This window comes from Lissotriton helveticus, chromosome 7 (assembly GCF_964261635.1).
Source record: "Lissotriton helveticus chromosome 7, aLisHel1.1, whole genome shotgun sequence".
In the NCBI taxonomy this organism is placed as follows: domain Eukaryota; kingdom Metazoa; phylum Chordata; class Amphibia; order Caudata; family Salamandridae; genus Lissotriton; species Lissotriton helveticus.
In genome coordinates, this window is record NC_136068.1 from 1,921,201,116 (window position 1) to 1,921,223,586 (window position 22,471).

The window sequence follows — 22,471 nt, forward strand, 5'->3', positions numbered from 1 at the left end:
GATAGGAGAGAACACGCTGGAGAAGAAAAATGCATTTCAACTGAGGCCTGTAGCCAGGCTAACTTTATTCAAGCATTTAATGTGTGCTTCGAATACATGGTTATACATGCACACGTATAACTTTAAAAGAACTGCAAATGTGAGCAAAAGAATACATATGCAAAAATAACATGGAGTGTAAGTGTAAACTGTGAATAAGAAAATACCTGTCTTCATGTTTAAGCTATATAATCAACAAGGAGCATAGAGGGAATAATGAGCACCAGGGTCGCCCTCCACTCATATAATCATCAATACAACATGACCCGCTTCTCTAAGGCAATTATTTTGAAATTCAAATGTGTACAACGTGTTGCAATTTTAGTGTATAAACAATTTTCTCCCCTATCCTTTGTATATTTGGGGTAGAGTGTCACACGTTTACTTGCCTATTTAATGAAAAGCCTCCATCCCAATTAAGACAGTCTGTCTGAATACAAAACCAAGAAGGAACTGACGTACATGTAAACTTTCAATACATTCAGTTCACAACACTCATTGTGTTGCACTCACGCGGATGAGTTTCTTGATGATTTTGCAATCAGACTGTGCAAATTAGTGACTTACTGTGAGTTTGACAAATATGACAACGAGGCAGCCATCGGGCTGTGCATCATTAAAGGTTGTTACTCAGTCACCTTTCGCACAAAAATACTGAAAGAAACATACATGCTTGACAAAATATTGACCACGGCACGATCAGAAGCCAGGGTCACATCACATGCCATTCATATGGAAAATGGGAAAGCTAGAACCATAGAACAAGCCCATTGCATGGCAGGGTGCCGTGGCAGCAACATGAAAAGCCTACGTCTCCTCCCAAAAACACGAGAGAGCAGGCTATCAATGCACGTCGGTGCTTGCCCGGCCATGGACACAAATGCCAGAAGTGCAACAGGGACAATGACTTTGCAAGCTTGTGCAAGGGTGGACACATCCAACCAGAGAAAGGGTGACTTGCTAGGCCGCGAGCGACTTCCAGTAGAGATGGACAACACATGAAAGCCTGCAGGCGCAGCCCAATTACAGACTCTGATACTGCCTCCGACTGGGGAACCACCAAACGCATGTACCTCTTGACGGATGTCTCAGCACAGCTCTCTGATGCCAAACCTATCCAGCTAGTTGACAAACGGCAAATTAAGAAGACGATAACGGTGGGTCAGTTGTATAGCATTTTAGGACCCTAGTGTAATTTTCCTGATTCATGCCCTTATATAGGTATAAATCACCATATCCTTATATAGGCATAGAAATAATAACCATATTTAGACATAGCTCATGCATTCGAAATACGGCATGGCTACTTCCACTTGTTTCGAAAATCCACAACGATTTCTTGGAAAACTCGGCTTAAGCAGTTAGAGACTTCCCCTTGCTTGAATCTTGATTTGTCCAAGAACTCGTGGAGTTTTCAAAGAACTGAGACTCTTTGATGACGTTAATATGTCCACTTTTACGTCAAACTCGGCGCCTTCAAGGTATAAATATGCCCACACTTGCCATAGCAAACACACGGTGGTTTGGAGCAGTTCGAATATCTACTTGCCCGACGCATCCTGCTGCAGCAAGTGCCGAAGGAAGCCGACCCTCCAGCAGACGCAATGAGAGAGACGCAGTCTTTTCTCCTGCTGAGAAATCCAGCTCCAGTGATTCCAAGCTACCCTTGGGGGTTGCTGGGAAATTGAGTCCTGAGACTGACCTTCTTCATTCTAAACGAAGGTACGGAGCTGATTAGACCCTAAGAGAAATCTTGGATAGATTCTTGGCAAAGAATACTAAATTTATGCTACACCTCACTTACTTCTTCCCTCGTACTAGACTTAGGTTAGGTACACCGGGGTAGGCGTATTTTAGAAGCACCAGTTGAGTACTTTTTAGCCTTTGTTATTTATGTATGTATTTATCTATGGTCTAGGAACCATACAATGCTATTACAGTATTATTTTATAATACTCTTTTTACTGTACGCATTATACTTTGCAACCAGTATCACGATTGTAGCAGTTAATTTCTTTTATTGAAAACGCCTGTCTCTCTATTTCTCTGCACCTCTGGTGAAACGAAGCACGCACGAATGACTGAGTAAAATATCTATCTATTGTTTCCACGACTCTGAAGATCAGTTTTATCTTGGGGAAACAAAGTTGTCATGTTTATGCGGTTGTCAGAAACTAAATCCCTTCTTGTGAACTCGAGAAAGTTTCTAGTGACCTCTGAGCTAGCTGGCACTCACAATTAAGTTTAATACATTCGATAGAGACCTAGTAGACATAAGTCCTATGTCAAATCTATAGGATATATTATTCCAATGCGCAGAGCCTATTGGGAATATAGGAACTACACTGCAGATCTCCAGGTCAGGAATCACACAACGCAATTTGCACTCAACAGTGGAGCCACGTGCAAATACTGTGTGTCTCAGAACATGAGAAAATAAAGCCCAAACCTCCCCTGTCAATCTTTATGGTTAATGTTTTCATATGGGGAAACACCCGGTAGTGAACGTTTGAAACTTTGTGAAGATGCTCAAGGACTTGGTAACATCTGTGCAGGAAAAAATGCACGTTCTACAGTGAGACATTCCAGCTCTGTGTTTGCTCAGCAATGCCATGGCTCAGGTAATGGGCCTCTTGGCCCTGACATACGACATGACTGAGCATCCCTTCATCTCAAGAGAGTTCCCAGCACTCAACAAAGTGCTCGGAAAGCTGAAGGACGCACAAGTCACCCTTCACATTAATGAAGCAGTCAAACCGGTGGGTCAGAATCACCTTCAGCCGCAAGTAGAGGAAGAGATAAAGAATCTCTTAGCACAAGACATCATTGAGCCTGCTGACGGGCCAACTCCATTGGCGTCTCCCATTGTGCCAAAGAAAAACACGCAGAAAATGGGCATCTGTGTTGACATGCGTTTACCAAACACGGCCATTGAAAGGGAACGGAACCCAGGCCCTCACCTAAACGACATGATCAGCTGCCTAAATGGAGCCAGTGTGTTCTCCAAGTTAGACCTATTCAAAGGCTATCACCAGCTGGAACTCGACCCACAATAACAGAACTTTACCACATTCTCCACTCGCCTGGGCCTACTCAGCTACAAATATGTAAGCTTTGGGGTGTCATTGCCGGCTGAAATATTACAAGAGATGGTGTGGAGAGTGATAAGGCTGGTAAAAATCAGTTTGAACTAGAGTGACAACATTTTGCTGTTCAGCCACACAACTGAGGAGCATGACACGGCACTGCGGGAGGTATGCAGGGTGTTGGGGAAGGCTGGCCTGACACTGAATGAGGATATTTGCAAGCTTCGAAAGGGTGAACTGGTCTTCTTCTATCACATATTCTCACAAAAAGGAATGCGGCCCGACCCCAGCAAAGTTCAAACACACAGCAAAGCATAACTACCTGTGAGCGTAGCAGAAGTGAAGTAATTTCTGGGACTAGCAAGATACTGCGCTTGCTGCATCAAAGGCTTTGCCACAGTGAGCACCCCACTTCGAGAACTAACAAAAAAATGTCAACCATATCGCTGGAGCTCAGAGGGCGACAAAGCATTCATGGACATCAGAAAAGCTGTCACAGCAATGGATCACCTCGCCTACCATGACACAGATCTGTGCACAGAGCTACCAGAAGATGTGGGCCAGGTAGGGTTAGGGGCCATCCTTGCCCAACACACATCTGAATGGGACTCACGAGGGTGCATTGTGGGGTATGCCTGCAGGAGTATTATGGACGTTGAAAGGATGTTCTCTCAACCGGAGAAGGCGAGCCTGGCAGTTGTGTGGGCCTGTGAGCACTACCACTTGCTCATCTATGGGAAGCCATTCACTGTCGTGGCAGCTCATTAAGCACCGGTCACGGTATATGGTAACCCGAATGCAAAAATTCCACCGTGTATCGAGAGGTGGGGGATATGCTTGATGGACTACGGCTTCAAAATGATCCACAACACAACCTTGCAAACTACATCTCACAATACCCCCTGTCATGTGCAAAACAGACAGTCTCCATGCCTGAAGAATATCTCAACTTTGTGCTATGACAAAGCACACCTGCTTCAATAACGATGGAAGAACTGGCACAATAAACAATGTCCGACGCTACGCTGGAGGCAGTCAAAACACTCATACGACAACAGAGGTGGAGACATGTGAACCATAAAAGCTAGTGAATGAAGGGGTCAGGAGAGAGGCACTACTTGCATTCAAACAAGTACAGGATTAGCTATATGAAACACAGTGAGGAATACTTCTTTCAGGAACCAGGATAGGGATGTCCCACACCCTTCGGTGGCAGACATTAGCACAGCACATGAAAGTCAAAAGGGAATGGTGGCCACCAAGAAAATGCTTGACGGTCTTTTAGAGGACATTATCATGAACTGCCACCTCTGCCAGATAACAGGAAGGCCTGATGCTGTGTGGTTGACTCCGGCCGAATACTGTGGACCATTGGACACTAGTGTCTACCTGTTGGTTGTCAGTGACCAGCACTCTTGTTTCCCCATAGTGTGCCAAGTGTTGTCCACGTCAGCAACGGCCGTACTACCAGTCCTAGATGATATCCTTGCAGCGTGGGATGCCTTTCTGACACTAAATGCAGACAAATGAACCCCCTTCTCAGGAGAATAAGTTTGCAAGTTCAAGACCTACGTAGGGGTACACCATCGGAAAATAACATCCTTGTGGACGCAGGCCAATGGCATGGAGGAATGATTCATGGGAAACATTAAGAAGGCCGTCCAAAGAGCAAAGCTGGTGCATATCTCTGACGGCTAAGCACTGTGCCAAGTGCTCCGGGACTAACACAACACCCCACATGGCTCCACTGGGCAGTGCCCATTACAACTGGCACTGGGACGAAAAATTAGGACCTGGTTGCCGCAGCTGGAAGTAAAAGCCCCACCAGAGCCCAGTGACATTGCCGCACATGACCAGGAGGCTAAGAGGAAAATGAAACAACAAGCTGACATGCGCCGTCACACTACGCCTTTCAAACTGAGACCGGGAGACCTGGTCCTGATGCGCCAGCACCAAGTACGATAATCAGACTGTGTTCTCTCCAGTCGATCACTGAAGATAACAAACGTCAAATGGCCAATGGTCACAGCAGGGGCAGGCCCTTACTCCAGCACCAGAAACAGCTCTCACTTCAAAGAGCTGAGTGTCAGACAATGATGGAAGAGAGGAAAGAGCAGGGGCTGAAAGGAGGCCTGAGAGCGACGCAGTGGCAAGGCAGCTGATGCCACTTCCTCCAAGTGGTGATGGATTCCTCTGCATTGAAGCAGGGGATAAAGACCGAGGCTGTGGAGCACAGAGCTCACGCCCAACTAGAGTGTCTCGGAAGCCCTGGAAACTAATTGATGAACTATAATGGAGAAGTGTGGCTCACTGGTTAGAGGAGGCAGACCCTGAAGGTGGAGAAGTGTGGCTCACTGGTTAGAGGAGGCAGACCCTGAAGCAGAGGTCAGACCCGGGACCAGGGTTCAATTCCCGACGCGGCAGGGTCTTGAGCCCAAATATCCACGGACTCGATAATTCTCGTTTTGGTGCCTACTCGAATCACGGGTTCACACTCTGCAGCTCTGGGCATTAGCCTGCTTAATCTCCACTACGCCCCCCCCCTGCGGCGGGATGCCTGGCTTTCACCTTGGGGATGCCCAGTACGGGTATCTCACAGGGAAAAAAGCCAGGACGGGTTCCCAAGGCAAGCGCGGAGATGCCTACGGGTAATCGAGCGCTATATAAGAACGCATAATAATAATAATAATAATAATAATAATAATAATAATGCATGCGACGAGACACAGTTGTGTTCTTGGAGTCAGACATTGATTCTCTCTCTCTCTCTCTTTCTCTCTCTCTCTCTTTCTCTCTCTCCCCATCTCTCTCTCTCCCTCCCCCTCCATTTCTGTCAATGGGGAATGTGTTCATTTGTCAACAGAGGGGGGGAGATGTTGTAATGACAGAGTGCACAGTGGGGACTAGGACTCTTCACAGGGAACTAGACACTTGACACCACTTCTGGTCAGCTCAGCAGGGGCAGGAACTGGTCACCACACACTACAGTGGGGGCATGAGGCAGGAGAACATGCATACCAAGGCTGCAAGAGAGAAAAGAGTAAGGAAGCCTTATACTCACCTACCGGCCTCCCTGTGTCCCTTTTTCGGGGCTGTGGCAAGAGTATTCGACAACTACGTCTCTCAGAATGCATTATAGCGTTAAAGAAAAGCCCATGTCTAACAAAGTATACCACTGATGACACAGATTTATCTGGTAAACTTTGGGGGCATATTTACTACAAATTGGCGGAGCACGCCGTTAGCCTCCTTGGCTTAATGTCATGCTCCGCCACTTCTGAAAAGCAGGGCTGCACCATATTTACAAGAATATGGGGACATCTCTCTCCCTCCCTCGCTCCTCGGGGACATCTCACACTTTCCCCTCCCTCAAGGACATCTCCCCCTTCCCCCTCCCTGGGAAGTATCTCCAGCTCCTCCCTCCCTGGGGGACATCTCCCACTCGCCCCTCCCTGGGAAGCATCTCCCGCTCCCCCCTCCCTTGGAGACAGTTCCCGCTCCCCCCTCCCTCGGGAGTCCACAAGGTATTGCAGAACAACAGGGCAGCACTACAGCCCCAAAGGTGGAGGTCTATCAGTGGATGAAAGTAAGAGTGGAGCCCCAGGGAGGGGCAGGTCTGTCCCTGGGCAGTAGAAGAAATAGGGGTGCAGCCCCAAGTTAAGGGGGTGGTGAATACCAGGAAATGCAGGAAATCAAAGAGTAGGGGTTATGAAAGGGGATCGGGGGGTTTGTCTCTCTCTGCCCCTGGGGGAGTGGTGCTGCTCTCTTACACCAAGCGCAGGGCTGTCTCTGGCCCGACCCAGAAGAAGGGGTGTAGCTCCCCTGTGAAGGCGATATTGATGGTGTAGAGGTGCTCCAAGGTGTCTGCGTTGTACAAGGACAGCCGCACCCCCTCATAGTCCAGGTACACACCTAGCTTCTGGGGGCCCTGGAGTGGGGACATGGGGGTGGGATAGAAGGAAAGAGTCCAGTACCGACCATCATCCCACCACTGCACAGCCCAGAGCCCACCCGCAAAGTGCTCTCTGGTAACTGCTCCCCCTCCAATACTCTCTTGTGCAATCCCAACTGCCCACCGCCCCACCTGTAACACCTGCACCTCCCAGTAATGCCTCCCTGGGTTGAACTCCTCCCTCCCAAGCACAGTGAAATTGTCAGTGAATGTCTTGGGATTGTCCGTCCGGAGCTGCCAAAATCTGTCTGTCCTTGTCACACGTCTCCCGTCCTCAGAGAGGATCAGGTCTCCATGAGCGGTGTCTGGATCCAGAGTCACCAGTGCTGCAGAGAGAGGAGAGAGGGTTAATGACACACTGTGTGACCTCAGACAAGTCACTGTCCCACCCAGAGACCACAGCACTGCAGAGAGAGGAGAGAGTTAATGACACACTGTGTGACCTCAGACAAGTTACTGTCCAGCCTAGAGACCCCAGCACTGCAGAGAGAGGAGAGAGAGTTAATGACACACTGTGTGACCTCAGACAAGTCACTGTCCAGCCTAGAGACCCCAGCACTGCAGTGAGACAGAAGTAATGACACACTGTGTGACCTCAGACAAGTCACTGTCCCACCCAGAGACCCCAGCACTGCAGAGAGAGGAGAGAGAGTTAATGACACACTGTGTGACCTCAGACAAGTCACTGTCCAGCCTAGAGACCCCAGCATTGCAGAGAGAAGAGAGTTAATGACACACTGTGTGACCTCAGACAAGTCACTGTCCCATCCAGAGACCCCAGCACTGCAGAGAGAGGAGAGAGAGTTAATGACACACTGTGTGACCTCAGACAAGTCACTGTCCAGCCTAGAGACCCCAGCACTGCAGCGAGACAGAAGTAATGACACACTGTGTGACCTCAGACAAGTCACTGTCCCACCCAGAGACCCCAGCACTGCAGAGAGAGGAGAGAGTTAATGACACACTGTGTGACCTCAGACAAGTCACTGTCCAGCCTAGAGACCCCAGCATTGCAGAGAGAAGAGAGTTAATGACACACTGTGTGACCTCAGACAAGTCACTGTCCAGCCTAGAGACCCCAGCATTGCAGAGAGAAGAGAGTTAATGACACACTGTGTGACCTCAGACAAGTCACTGTCCCACCCAGAGACCCCAGCACTGCAGAGAGAGGAGAGAGAGTTAATGACACACTGTGTGACCTCAGACAAGTCACTGTCCCACCCAGAGACCCCAGCACTGCAGAAAGAGGAGACAGAGTTAATGACACACTGTGTGACCTAAGACAAGTCACTGTCCCACCCAGAGACCCCAGCACTGAAGAGAGAGGAGAGAGAGTTAATGACACACTGTGTGACCTCAGACAAGTCACTGTCCCACCCAGAGACCCCAGCACTGCAGAGAGAGGAGAGTTAATGACACACTGTGTGACCTCAGACAAGTCACTGTCCCAACCAGAGACCCCAGCACTGCTGAGAGAGGAGAGAGAGTTAATGACACACTGTGTGACCTCAGACAAGTCACTGTCCCAACCAGAGACCCCAGCACTGCTGAGAGAGGAGAGAGAGTTAATGACACACTGTGTGACCTCAGACAAGTCACTGTCCCACCCAGAGACCCCAGCACTGCAGAGAGAGGAGAGTTAATGACACACTGTGTGACCTCAGACAAGTCACTGTCCCACCCAGAGACCCCAGCACTGCTGAGAGAGGAGAGAGAGTTAATGACACACTGTGTGACCTCAGACAAGTCACTGTCCCACCCAGAGACCCCAGCACTGCAGAGAGAGGAGAGTTAATGACACACTGTGTGACCTCAGACACGTCACTGTCCCACCCAGAGACCCCAGCACTGCTGAGAGAGGAGAGAGAGTTAATGACACACTGTGTGACCTCAGACAAGTCACTGTCCCACTCAGAGACCCCAGCACTGCAGAGAGAGGAGAGTTAATGACACACTGTGTGACCTCAGACAAGTCACTGTCCCAACCAGAGACCCCGACACTGCAGAGAGAGGAGAGAGAGTGACTGACACACTGTGTGACCTCAGACAAGTCACTGTCCCACCCAGAGACCCCAGCACTGCAGAGAGAGGAGAGTTAATGACACACTGTGTGACCTCAGACAAGTCACTGTCCCACCCAGAGACCCCAGCACTGCAGAGAGAGGAGAGAGAGTTAATGACACACTGTGTGACCTCAGACAAGTCACTGTCCCACCCAGAGACCCCAGCACTGCAGAGAGAGAGAGAGAGAGTTAATGACACACTGTGTGACCTCAGACAAGTCACTGTCCCACCCAGAGACCCCAGCACTGCAGAGAGAGGAGAGAGAGTTAATGACACACTGTGTGACCTCAGACAAGTCACTGTCCCACCCAGATCCCAGCGCTGCAGAGAGAGGAGAGAGAGTTAATGACACACTGTGTGACCTCAGACAAGTCACTGTCCCACCCAGAGACCCCAGCACTGCAGAGAGAGGAGAGAGAGTTAATGACACACTGTGTGACCTCAGACAAGTCACTGTCCCACCCAGAGACCCCAGCACTGCAGAGAGAGGAGAGAGTTAATGACACACTGTGTGACCTCAGACAAGTCACTGTCCCACCCAGAGACCCCAGCACTGCAGAGAGAGGAGAGAGAGTTAATGACACACTGTGTGACCTCAGACAAGTCACTGTCCCACCCAGAGACCCCAGCACTGCAGAGAGAGAGAGAGAGAGGTAATGACAAACTGTGTGACCTCAGACAAGTCACTGTCCCACCCAGAGACCCCAGCACTGCAGAGAGAGGAGAGAGAGTTAATGACACACTGTGTGACCTCAGACAAATCACTGTCCCACCCAGAGACCCCATCGCTGCAGAGAGAGGAGAGAGAGTTAATGACACACTGTGTGACCTCAGACAAGTCACTGTCCCAGCCAGAGACCCCAGCACTGCAGAGAGAGGAGAGAGAGTTAATGACACACTGTGTGACCTCAGACAAGTCACTGTCCCACCAGAGACCCCAGCGCTGAAGAGAGAGAGAGAGAGCTAATGACACACTGTGTGACCTCAGACAAGTCACTGTCCCACCCAGAGACCCCAGCACTGCAGAGAGAAGAGAGAGTTAATGACACACTGTGTGATCTCAGACAAGTCACTGTCCCGCCCAGAGACCCCAGCACTGCAGAGAGACGAGAGTTAATGACACACTGTGTGACCTCAGACAAGTCACTGTCCCACCCAGAGACCCCAGCACTGCAGAGAGAGAGAGAGAGAGGTAATGACAAACTGTGTGACCTCAGACAAGTCACTGTCCCAGCCAGAGACCCCAGCACTGCAGAGAGAGAGAGAGAGAGAGAGGTAATGACAAACTGTGTGACCTCAGACAAGTCACTGTCCCAGCCAGAGACCCCAGCACTGCAGAGAGAGGAGAGAGAGTTAATGACACACTGTGTGACCTCAGACAAGTCACTGTCCCACCAGAGACCCCAGCGCTGAAGAGAGAGAGAGAGAGCTAATGACACACTGTGTGACCTCAGACAAGTCACTGTCCCACCCAGAGACCCCAGCACTGCAGAGAGGAGAGAGAGTTAATGACACACTGTGTGATCTCAGACAAGTCACTGTCCCACCCAGAGACCCCAGCACTGCAGAGAGAGAGAGAGAGAGGTAATGACAAACTGTGTGACCTCAGACAAGTCACTGTCCCAGCCAGAGACCCCAGCACTGCAGAGAGAGGAGAGAGAGTTAATGACACACTGTGTGACCTCAGACAAGTCACTGTCCCACCAGAGACCCCAGCGCTGAAGAGAGAGAGAGAGAGCTAATGACACACTGTGTGACCTCAGACAAGTCACTGTCCCAACCAGAGACCCCAGCACTGCTGAGAGAGGAGAGAGAGTTAATGACACACTGTGTGACCTCAGACAAGTCACTGTCCCACCCAGAGACCCCAGCACTGCAGAGAGGAGAGAGAGTTAATGACACACTGTGTGATCTCAGACAAGTCACTGTCCCGCCCAGAGACCCCAGCACTGTAGAGAGAGAAGAGAGAGTTAATGACACACTGTGTGACCTCAGACAAGTCACCGTCCCACCCCGAGACCCCAGGACTGCAGAGAGAGGAGAGAGAGTTGATGACACACTGTGTGACCTCAGACAAGTCACTGTCCCACCCAGAGACCCCAGCACTGCAGAGAGAGGACAGAGAGTTAATGACACACTGTGTGACCTCAGACAAGTCACTGTCCCATTTAGAGACCCCAGCACTGCAGAGAGAGAGAGAGAGAGAGAGAGAGTTAATGACACACTGTGTGACCTCAGACAAGTCACTGTCCCACCCAGAGACCCCAGCACTGCAGAGAGAGGAGAGAGTTAATGACACACTGTGTGACCTCAAACAAGTCACTGTCCCACCCAGAGACCCCAGCACTGCAGAGAGAGGAGAGAGTTAATGAAACACTGTGTGACCTCAGACAAGTCACTGTCCCACCCAGAGACCCCAGCACTGCAGAGAGGAGAGAGAGTTAATGACACACTGTGTGATCTCAGACAAGTCACTGTCCCACCCAGAGACCCCAGCACTGTAGAGAGAGAAGAGAGAGTTAATGACACACTGTGTGACCTCAGACAAGTCACTGTCCCACCCAAAGACCCCAGCACTGCAGAGAGAGGAGAGAGAGTTAATGACACACTGTGTGACCTCAGACAAGTCACTGTCCCACCCAGAGACCCCAACACTGCAGAGAGAGGAGAGAGAGTTAATGACACACTGTGTGACCTCAGACAAGTCACTGTCCCACCCAGAGACCCCAGCACTGCAGAGAGGAGAGAGAGTTAATGACACACTGTGTGATCTCAGACAAGTCACTGTCCCGCCCAGAGACCCCAGCACTGTAGAGAGAGAAGAGAGAGTTAATGACACACTGTGTGACCTCAGACAAGTCACTGTCCCACCCAAAGACCCCAGCACTGCAGAGAGAGGAGAGAGAGTTAATGACACACTGTGTGACCTCAGACAAGTCACTGTCCCACCCAGAGACCCCAACACTGCAGAGAGGAGAGAGAGTTAATGACACACTGTGTGATCTCAGACAAGTCACTGTCCCGCCCAGAGACCCCAGCACTGCAGAGAGACAAGAGTTAATGACACACTGTGTGACCTCAGACAAGTCACTTTTCCAGCCAGAGACCCCAGCGCTGAAGAGAGAGAGAGAGAGGTAATGACACACTGTGTGACCTCAGACAAGTCACTGTCCCACTCAGAGGCCCCAGCACTGCTGAGAGAGAGAGTTAATGACACACTGTGTGACCTCAGACAAGTCACTGTCCCACCCACAGACCCCAGCACTGCAGAGAGAGGAGAGAGAGTTAATGACACACTGTGTGACCTCAGACAAGTCACTGTCCCAGCCAGAGACCCCAGCGCTGAAGAGAGAGAGAGAGAGGTAATGACACACTGTGTGACCTCAGACAATTCACTGTCCCACCCAGAGACCCCAGCACTGCAGAGAGAGGAGAGAGAGAGGTAATGACACACTGTGTGACCTCAGACAAGTCACTGTCCCTCCCAGAGACCCCAGCACTGCAGAGAGAGAGAGAGAGGTAATGACACACTGTGTGACCTCAGACAAGTCACTGTCCCTCCCAGAGACCCCAGCACTGCAGAGAGAGAGAGAGAGGTAATGACACACTGTGTGACCTCAGACAATTCACTGTCCCACCCAGAGACCCCAGCACTGCAGAGAGAGGAGAGAGAGAGGTAATGACACACTGTGTGACCTCAGACAAGTCACTGTCCCTCCCAGAGACCCCAGCACTGCAGAGAGAGAGAGAGAGGTAATGACACACTGTGTGACCTCAGACAATTCACTGTCCCACCCAGAGACCCCAGCACTGCAGAGAGAGGAGAGAGAGAGGTAATGACACACTGTGTGACCTCAGACAAGTCACTGTCCCACTCAGAGGCCCCAGCACTGCTGAGAGAGAGAGTTAATGACACACTGTGTGACCTCAGACAAGTCACTGTCCCACCCACAGACCCCAACACTGCAGAGAGAAGAGAGAGTTAATGACACACTGTGTGACCTCAGACAAGTCACTGTCCCAGCCAGAGACCCCAGCGCTGAAGAGAGAGAGAGAGAGGTAATGACACACTGTGTGACCTCAGACAATTCACTGTCCCACCCAGAGACCCCAGCACTGCAGAGAGAGGAGAGAGAGGTAATGACACACTGTGTGACCTCAGACAAGTCACTGTCCCACCCAGAGACCCCAGCACTGCAGAGAGAGAGAGAGAGGTAATGACACACTGTGTGACCTCAGACAAGTCACTGTCCCACTCAGAGGCCCCAGCACTGCAGAGAGAAGAGAGTTAATGACACACTGTGTGACCTCAGACAAGTCACTGTCCCACTCACAGACCCCAGCACTGCAGAGAGAAGAGAGTTAATGACACACTGTGTGACGTCAGACAAGTCACTGTCCCACCCAGAGACCCCAGCACTGCAGAGAGGAGAGAGAGTTAATGACACACTGTGTGACCTCAGACAAGTCACTGTCCCACTCAGAGGCCCCAGCACTGCAGAGAGAGGAGAGAGAGTTAATGACACACTGTGTGACCTCAGACAAGTCACTGTCCCACTCAGAGGCCCCAGCACTGCAGAGAGAAGAGAGTTAATGACACACTGTGTGACCTCAGACAAGTCACTGTCCCACTCAGAGGCCCCAGCACTGCAGAGAGAAGAGAGTTAATGACACACTGTGTGACCTCAGACAAGTCACTGTCCCACCCAGAGACCCCAGCGCTGCAGAGAGAGGAGAGAGAGTTAATGACACACTGTGTGACCTCGGACAAGTCGCTGTCCCACCAGAGACCCCAGCACTGCAGAGAGAGGAGAGAGAGTTAATGACACACTGTGTGACCTCAGACAAGTCACTGTCCCACTCAGAGACCCCAACACTGCAGAGAGGAGAGAGAGTTAATGACACACTGTGTGATCTCAGACAAGTCACTGTCCCGCCCAGAGACCCCAGCACTGCAGAGAGAGGAGCGAGAGTTAATGACACACTGTGTGACCTCAGACAAGTCACTTTTCCAGCCAGAGACCCCAGCGCTGAAGAGAGAGAGAGAGAGGTAATGACACACTGTGTGACCTCAGACAAGTCACTGTCCCACCCAGAGACCCCAGCACTGCAGAGAGGACAGAGAGTTAATGACACACTGTGTGATCTCAGACAAGTCACTGTCCCACCCAGAGACCCCAGCACTGCAGAGAGAGAGAGAGAGAGGTAATGACAAACTGTGTGACCTCAGACAAGTCACTGTCCCAGCCATAGACCCCAGCACTGCAGAGAGAGGAGAGAGAGTTAATGACACACTGTGTGACCTCAGACAAGTCACTGTCCCACCAGAGACCCCAGCGCTGAAGAGAGAGAGAGAGAGCTAATGACACACTGTGTGACCTCAGACAAGTCACTGTCCCAACCAGAGACCCCAGCACTGCTGAGAGAGGAGAGAGAGTTAATGACACACTGTGTGACCTCAGACAAGTCACTGTCCCACCCAGAGACCCCAGCACTGCAGAGAGGAGAGAGAGTTAATGACACACTGTGTGATCTCAGACAAGTCACTGTCCCGCCCAGAGACCCCAGCACTGTAGAGAGAGAAGAGAGAGTTAATGACACACTGTGTGACCTCAGACAAGTCACCGTCCCACCCCGAGACCCCAGGACTGCAGAGAGAGGAGAGAGAGTTGATGACACACTGTGTGACCTCAGACAAGTCACTGTCCCACCCAGAGACCCCAGCACTGCAGAGAGAGGACAGAGAGTTAATGACACACTGTGTGACCTCAGACAAGTCACTGTCCCATTTAGAGACCCCAGCACTGCAGAGAGAGAGAGAGAGAGAGAGAGTTAATGACACACTGTGTGACCTCAGACAAGTCACTGTCCCACCCAGAGACCCCAGCACTGCAGAGAGAGGAGAGAGTTAATGACACACTGTGTGACCTCAAACAAGTCACTGTCCCACCCAGAGACCCCAGCACTGCAGAGAGAGGAGAGAGTTAATGAAACACTGTGTGACCTCAGACAAGTCACTGTCCCACCCAGAGACCCCAGCACTGCAGAGAGGAGAGAGAGTTAATGACACACTGTGTGATCTCAGACAAGTCACTGTCCCACCCAGAGACCCCAGCACTGTAGAGAGAGAAGAGAGAGTTAATGACACACTGTGTGACCTCAGACAAGTCACTGTCCCACCCAAAGACCCCAGCACTGCAGAGAGAGGAGAGAGAGTTAATGACACACTGTGTGACCTCAGACAAGTCACTGTCCCACCCAGAGACCCCAACACTGCAGAGAGAGGAGAGAGAGTTAATGACACACTGTGTGACCTCAGACAAGTCACTGTCCCACCCAGAGACCCCAGCACTGCAGAGAGGAGAGAGAGTTAATGACACACTGTGTGATCTCAGACAAGTCACTGTCCCGCCCAGAGACCCCAGCACTGTAGAGAGAGAAGAGAGAGTTAATGACACACTGTGTGACCTCAGACAAGTCACTGTCCCACCCAAAGACCCCAGCACTGCAGAGAGAGGAGAGAGAGTTAATGACACACTGTGTGACCTCAGACAAGTCACTGTCCCACCCAGAGACCCCAACACTGCAGAGAGGAGAGAGAGTTAATGACACACTGTGTGATCTCAGACAAGTCACTGTCCCGCCCAGAGACCCCAGCACTGCAGAGAGACGAGAGTTAATGACACACTGTGTGACCTCAGACAAGTCACTTTTCCAGCCAGAGACCCCAGCGCTGAAGAGAGAGAGAGAGAGGTAATGACACACTGTGTGACCTCAGACAAGTCACTGTCCCACCCAGAGACCCCAGCACTGCAGAGAGGACAGAGAGTTAATGACACACTGTGTGATCTCAGACAAGTCACTGTCCCACCCAGAGACCCCAGCACTGCAGAGAGAGAGAGAGAGAGGTAATGACAAACTGTGTGACCTCAGACAAGTCACTGTCCCACCAGAGACCCCAGCACTGCAGAGAGAGGAGAGAGAGTTAATGACACACTGTGTGACCTCAGACAAGTCACTGTCCCACTCAGAGGCCCCAGCACTGCAGAGAGAGGAGAGAGAGTTAATGACACACTGTGTGACCTCAGACAAGTCACTGTCCCAACCAGAGACCCCAGCACTGCTGAGAGAGGAGAGAGAGTTAATGACACACTGTGTGACCTCAGACAAGTCACTGTCCCACCCAGAGACCCCAGCACTGCAGAGAGGAGAGAGAGTTAATGACACACTGTGTGATCTCAGACAAGTCACTGTCCCGCCCAGAGACCCCAGCACTGTAGAGAGAGAAGAGAGAGTTAATGACACACTGTGTGACCTCAGACAAGTCACCGTCCCACCCCGAGACCCCAGGACTGCAGAGAGAGGAGAGAGAGTTGATGACACACTGTGTGACCTCAGACAAGTCACTGTCCCACCCAGAGACACCAGCACTGCAGAGAGAGGACAGAGAGTTAATGACACACTGTGTGACCTCAGACAAGTCACTGTCCCATTTAGAGACCCCAGCACTGCAGAGAGAGAGAGAGAGAGAGAGAGAGTTAATGACACACTGTGTGACCTCAGACAAGTCACTGTCCCACCCAGAGACCCCAGCACTGCAGAGAGAGGAGAGAGTTAATGACACACTGTGTGACCTCAAACAAGTCACTGTCCCACCCAGAGACCCCAGCACTGCAGAGAGAGGAGAGAGTTAATGAAACACTGTGTGACCTCAGACAAGTCACTGTCCCACCCAGAGACCCCAGCACTGCAGAGAGGAGAGAGAGTTAATGACACACTGTGTGATCTCAGACAAGTCACTGTCCCGCCCAGAGACCCCAGCACTGTAGAGAGAGAAGAGAGAGTTAATGACACACTGTGTGACCTCAGACAAGTCACCGTCCCACCCCGAGACCCCAGGACTGCAGAGAGAGGAGAGAGAGTTGATGACACACTGTGTGACCTCAGACAAGTCACTGTCCCACCCAGAGACCCCAGCACTGCAGAGAGAGGACAGAGAGTTAATGACACACTGTGTGACCTCAGACAAGTCACTGTCCCATTTAGAGACCCCAGCACTGCAGAGAGAGAGAGAGAGAGAGAGTTAATGACACACTGTGTGACCTCAGACAAGTCACTGTCCCACCCAGAGACCCCAGCACTGCAGAGAGAGGAGAGAGTTAATGACACACTGTGTGACCTCAAACAAGTCACTGTCCCACCCAGAGACCCCAGCACTGCAGAGAGAGGAGAGAGTTAATGAAACACTGTGTGACCTCAGACAAGTCACTGTCCCACCCAGAGACCCCAGCACTGCAGAGAGGAGAGAGAGTTAATGACACACTGTGTGATCTCAGACAAGTCACTGTCCCACCCAGAGACCCCAGCACTGTAGAGAGAGAAGAGAGAGTTAATGACACACTGTGTGACCTCAGACAAGTCACTGTCCCACCCAAAGACCCCAGCACTGCAGAGAGAGGAGAGAGAGTTAATGACACACTGTGTGACCTCAGACAAGTCACTGTCCCACCCAGAGACCCCAACACTGCAGAGAGAGGAGAGAGAGTTAATGACACACTGTGTGACCTCAGACAAGTCACTGTCCCACCCAGAGACCCCAGCACTGCAGAGAGGAGAGAGAGTTAATGACACACTGTGTGATCTCAGACAAGTCACTGTCCCGCCCAGAGACCCCAGCACTGTAGAGAGAGAAGAGAGAGTTAATGACACACTGTGTGACCTCAGACAAGTCACTGTCCCACCCAAAGACCCCAGCACTGCAGAGAGAGGAGAGAGAGTTAATGACACACTGTGTGACCTCAGACAAGTCACTGTCCCACCCAGAGACCCCAACACTGCAGAGAGGAGAGAGAGTTAATGACACACTGTGTGATCTCAGACAAGTCACTGTCCCGCCCAGAGACCCCAGCACTGCAGAGAGACAAGAGTTAATGACACACTGTGTGACCTCAGACAAGTCACTTTTCCAGCCAGAGACCCCAGCGCTGAAGAGAGAGAGAGAGAGGTAATGACACACTGTGTGACCTCAGACAAGTCACTGTCCCACTCAGAGGCCCCAGCACTGCTGAGAGAGAGAGTTAATGACACACTGTGTGACCTCAGACAAGTCACTGTCCCACCCACAGACCCCAGCACTGCAGAGAGAGGAGAGAGAGTTAATGACACACTGTGTGACCTCAGACAAGTCACTGTCCCAGCCAGAGACCCCAGCGCTGAAGAGAGAGAGAGGTAATGACACACTGTGTGACCTCAGACAATTCACTGTCCCACCCAGAGACCCCAGCACTGCAGAGAGAGGAGAGAGAGAGGTAATGACACACTGTGTGACCTCAGACAAGTCACTGTCCCTCCCAGAGACCCCAGCACTGCAGAGAGAGAGAGAGAGGTAATGACACACTGTGTGACCTCAGACAAGTCACTGTCCCTCCCAGAGACCCCAGCACTGCAGAGAGAGAGAGAGAGGTAATGACACACTGTGTGACCTCAGACAATTCACTGTCCCACCCAGAGACCCCAGCACTGCAGAGAGAGGAGAGAGAGAGGTAATGACACACTGTGTGACCTCAGACAAGTCACTGTCCCTCCCAGAGACCCCAGCACTGCAGAGAGAGAGAGAGAGGTAATGACACACTGTGTGACTTCAGACAATTCACTGTCCCACCCAGAGACCCCAGCACTGCAGAGAGAGGAGAGAGAGAGGTAATGACACACTGTGTGACCTCAGACAAGTCACTGTCCCACTCAGAGGCCCCAGCACTGCTGAGAGAGAGAGTTAATGACACACTGTGTGACCTCAGACAAGTCACTGTCCCACCCACAGACCCCAACACTGCAGAGAGAAGAGAGAGTTAATGACACACTGTGTGACCTCAGACAAGTCACTGTCCCAGCCAGAGACCCCAGCGCTGAAGAGAGAGAGAGAGAGGTAATGACACACTGTGTGACCTCAGACAATTCACTGTCCCACCCAGAGACCCCAGCACTGCAGAGAGAGGAGAGAGAGGTAATGACACACTGTGTGACCTCAGACAAGTCACTGTCCCACCCAGAGACCCCAGCACTGCAGAGAGAGAGAGAGAGGTAATGACACACTGTGTGACCTCAGACAAGTCACTGTCCCACTCAGAGGCCCCAGCACTGCAGAGAGAAGAGAGTTAATGACACACTGTGTGACCTCAGACAAGTCACTGTCCCACTCACAGACCCCAGCACTGCAGAGAGAAGAGAGTTAATGACACACTGTGTGACGTCAGACAAGTCACTGTCCCACCCAGAGACCCCAGCACTGCAGAGAGGAGAGAGAGTTAATGACACACTGTGTGACCTCAGACAAGTCACTGTCCCACTCAGAGGCCCCAGCACTGCAGAGAGAGGAGAGAGAGTTAATGACACACTGTGTGACCTCAGACAAGTCACTGTCCCACTCAGAGGCCCCAGCACTGCAGAGAGAAGAGAGTTAATGACACACTGTGTGACCTCAGACAAGTCACTGTCCCACTCAGAGGCCCCAGCACTGCAGAGAGAAGAGAGTTAATGACACACTGTGTGACCTCAGACAAGTCACTGTCCCACCCAGAGACCCCAGCGCTGCAGAGAGAGGAGAGAGAGTTAATGACACACTGTGTGACCTCGGACAAGTCGCTGTCCCACCAGAGACCCCAGCACTGCAGAGAGAGGAGAGAGAGTTAATGACACACTGTGTGACCTCAGACAAGTCACTGTCCCACTCAGAGACCCCAACACTGCAGAGAGGAGAGAGAGTTAATGACACACTGTGTGATCTCAGACAAGTCACTGTCCCGCCCAGAGACCCCAGCACTGCAGAGAGACGAGAGTTAATGACACACTGTGTGACCTCAGACAAGTCACTTTTCCAGCCAGAGACCCCAGCGCTGAAGAGAGAGAGAGAGAGGTAATGACACACTGTGTGACCTCAGACAAGTCACTGTCCCACCCAGAGACCCCAGCACTGCAGAGAGGACAGAGAGTTAATGACACACTGTGTGATCTCAGACAAGTCACTGTCCCACCCAGAGACCCCAGCACTGCAGAGAGAGAGAGAGAGAGGTAATAACAAACTGTGTGACCTCAGACAAGTCACTGTCCCAGCCAGAGACCCCAGCACTGCAGAGAGAGGAGAGAGAGTTAATGACACACTGTGTGACCTCAGACAAGTCACTGTCCCACCAGAGACCCCAGCGCTGAAGAGAGAGAGAGAGAGCTAATGACACACTGTGTGACCTCAGACAAGTCACTGTCCCAACCAGAGACCCCAGCACTGCTGAGAGAGGAGAGAGAGTTAATGACACACTGTGTGACCTCAGACAAGTCACTGTCCCACCCAGAGACCCCAGCACTGCAGAGAGGAGAGAGAGTTAATGACACACTGTGTGATCTCAGACAAGTCACTGTCCCGCCCAGAGACCCCAGCACTGTAGAGAGAGAAGAGAGAGTTAATGACACACTGTGTGACCTCAGACAAGTCACCGTCCCACCCCGAGACCCCAGGACTGCAGAGAGAGGAGAGAGAGTTGATGACACACTGTGTGACCTCAGACAAGTCACTGTCCCACCCAGAGACCCCAGCACTGCAGAGAGAGGACAGAGAGTTAATGACACACTGTGTGACCTCAGACAAGTCACTGTCCCATTTAGAGACCCCAGCACTGCAGAGAGAGAGAGAGAGAGAGAGAGAGAGAGTTAATGACACACTGTGTGACCTCAGACAAGTCACTGTCCCACCCAGAGACCCCAGCACTGCAGAGAGAGGAGAGAGTTAATGACACACTGTGTGACCTCAAACAAGTCACTGTCCCACCCAGAGACCCCAGCACTGCAGAGAGAGGAGAGAGTTAATGAAACACTGTGTGACCTCAGACAAGTCACTGTCCCACCCAGAGACCCCAGCACTGCAGAGAGGAGAGAGAGTTAATGACACACTGTGTGATCTCAGACAAGTCACTGTCCCACCCAGAGACCCCAGCACTGTAGAGAGAGAAGAGAGAGTTAATGACACACTGTGTGACCTCAGACAAGTCACTGTCCCACCCAAAGACCCCAGCACTGCAGAGAGAGGAGAGAGAGTTAATGACACACTGTGTGACCTCAGACAAGTCACTGTCCCACCCAGAGACCCCAACACTGCAGAGAGAGGAGAGAGAGTTAATGACACACTGTGTGACCTCAGACAAGTCACTGTCCCACCCAGAGACCCCAGCACTGCAGAGAGGAGAGAGAGTTAATGACACACTGTGTGATCTCAGACAAGTCACTGTCCCGCCCAGAGACCCCAGCACTGTAGAGAGAGAAGAGAGAGTTAATGACACACTGTGTGACCTCAGACAAGTCACTGTCCCACCCAAAGACCCCAGCACTGCAGAGAGAGGAGAGAGAGTTAATGACACACTGTGTGACCTCAGACAAGTCACTGTCCCACCCAGAGACCCCAACACTGCAGAGAGGAGAGAGAGTTAATGACACACTGTGTGATCTCAGACAAGTCACTGTCCCGCCCAGAGACCCCAGCACTGCAGAGAGACGAGAGTTAATGACACACTGTGTGACCTCAGACAAGTCACTTTTCCAGCCAGAGACCCCAGCGCTGAAGAGAGAGAGAGAGAGGTAATGACACACTGTGTGACCTCAGACAAGTCACTGTCCCACCCAGAGACCCCAGCACTGCAGAGAGGACAGAGAGTTAAGGACACACTGTGTGATCTCAGACAAGTCACTGTCCCACCCAGAGACCCCAGCACTGCAGAGAGAGAGAGAGAGAGGTAATGACAAACTGTGTGACCTCAGACAAGTCACTGTCCCACCAGAGACCCCAGCACTGCAGAGAGAGGAGAGAGAGTTAATGACACACTGTGTGACCTCAGACAAGTCACTGTCCCACTCAGAGGCCCCAGCACTGCAGAGAGAGGAGAGAGAGTTAATGACACACTGTGTGACCTCAGACAAGTCACTGTCCCAACCAGAGACCCCAGCACTGCTGAGAGAGGAGAGAGAGTTAATGACACACTGTGTGACCTCAGACAAGTCACTGTCCCACCCAGAGACCCCAGCACTGCAGAGAGGAGAGAGAGTTAATGACACACTGTGTGATCTCAGACAAGTCACTGTCCCGCCCAGAGACCCCAGCACTGTAGAGAGAGAATAGAGAGTTAATGACACACTGTGTGACCTCAGACAAGTCACCGTCCCACCCCGAGACCCCAGGACTGCAGAGAGAGGAGAGAGAGTTGATGACACACTGTGTGACCTCAGACAAGTCACTGTCCCACCCAGAGACCCCAGCACTGCAGAGAGAGGACAGAGAGTTAATGACACA

General features: G+C 51.5%; 1 protein-coding gene across 1 annotated transcript in view; it reads right to left on the reverse strand.

Annotated features, from left to right (window-relative positions):
* Window positions 1–6,891: 6,891 nt before the first annotated feature.
* Window positions 6,892–22,471, reverse strand: part of LOC144769976 (uncharacterized) — a 134,385-nt gene continuing 118,805 nt past the window's right edge. Inside the window, exon 5 of the mRNA XM_078654170.1 lies at window positions 6,892–7,403. Coding sequence (XP_078510296.1) covers window positions 6,892–7,403 — 512 coding nt within the window. The remainder of the gene's footprint in view (window positions 7,404–22,471) is intronic.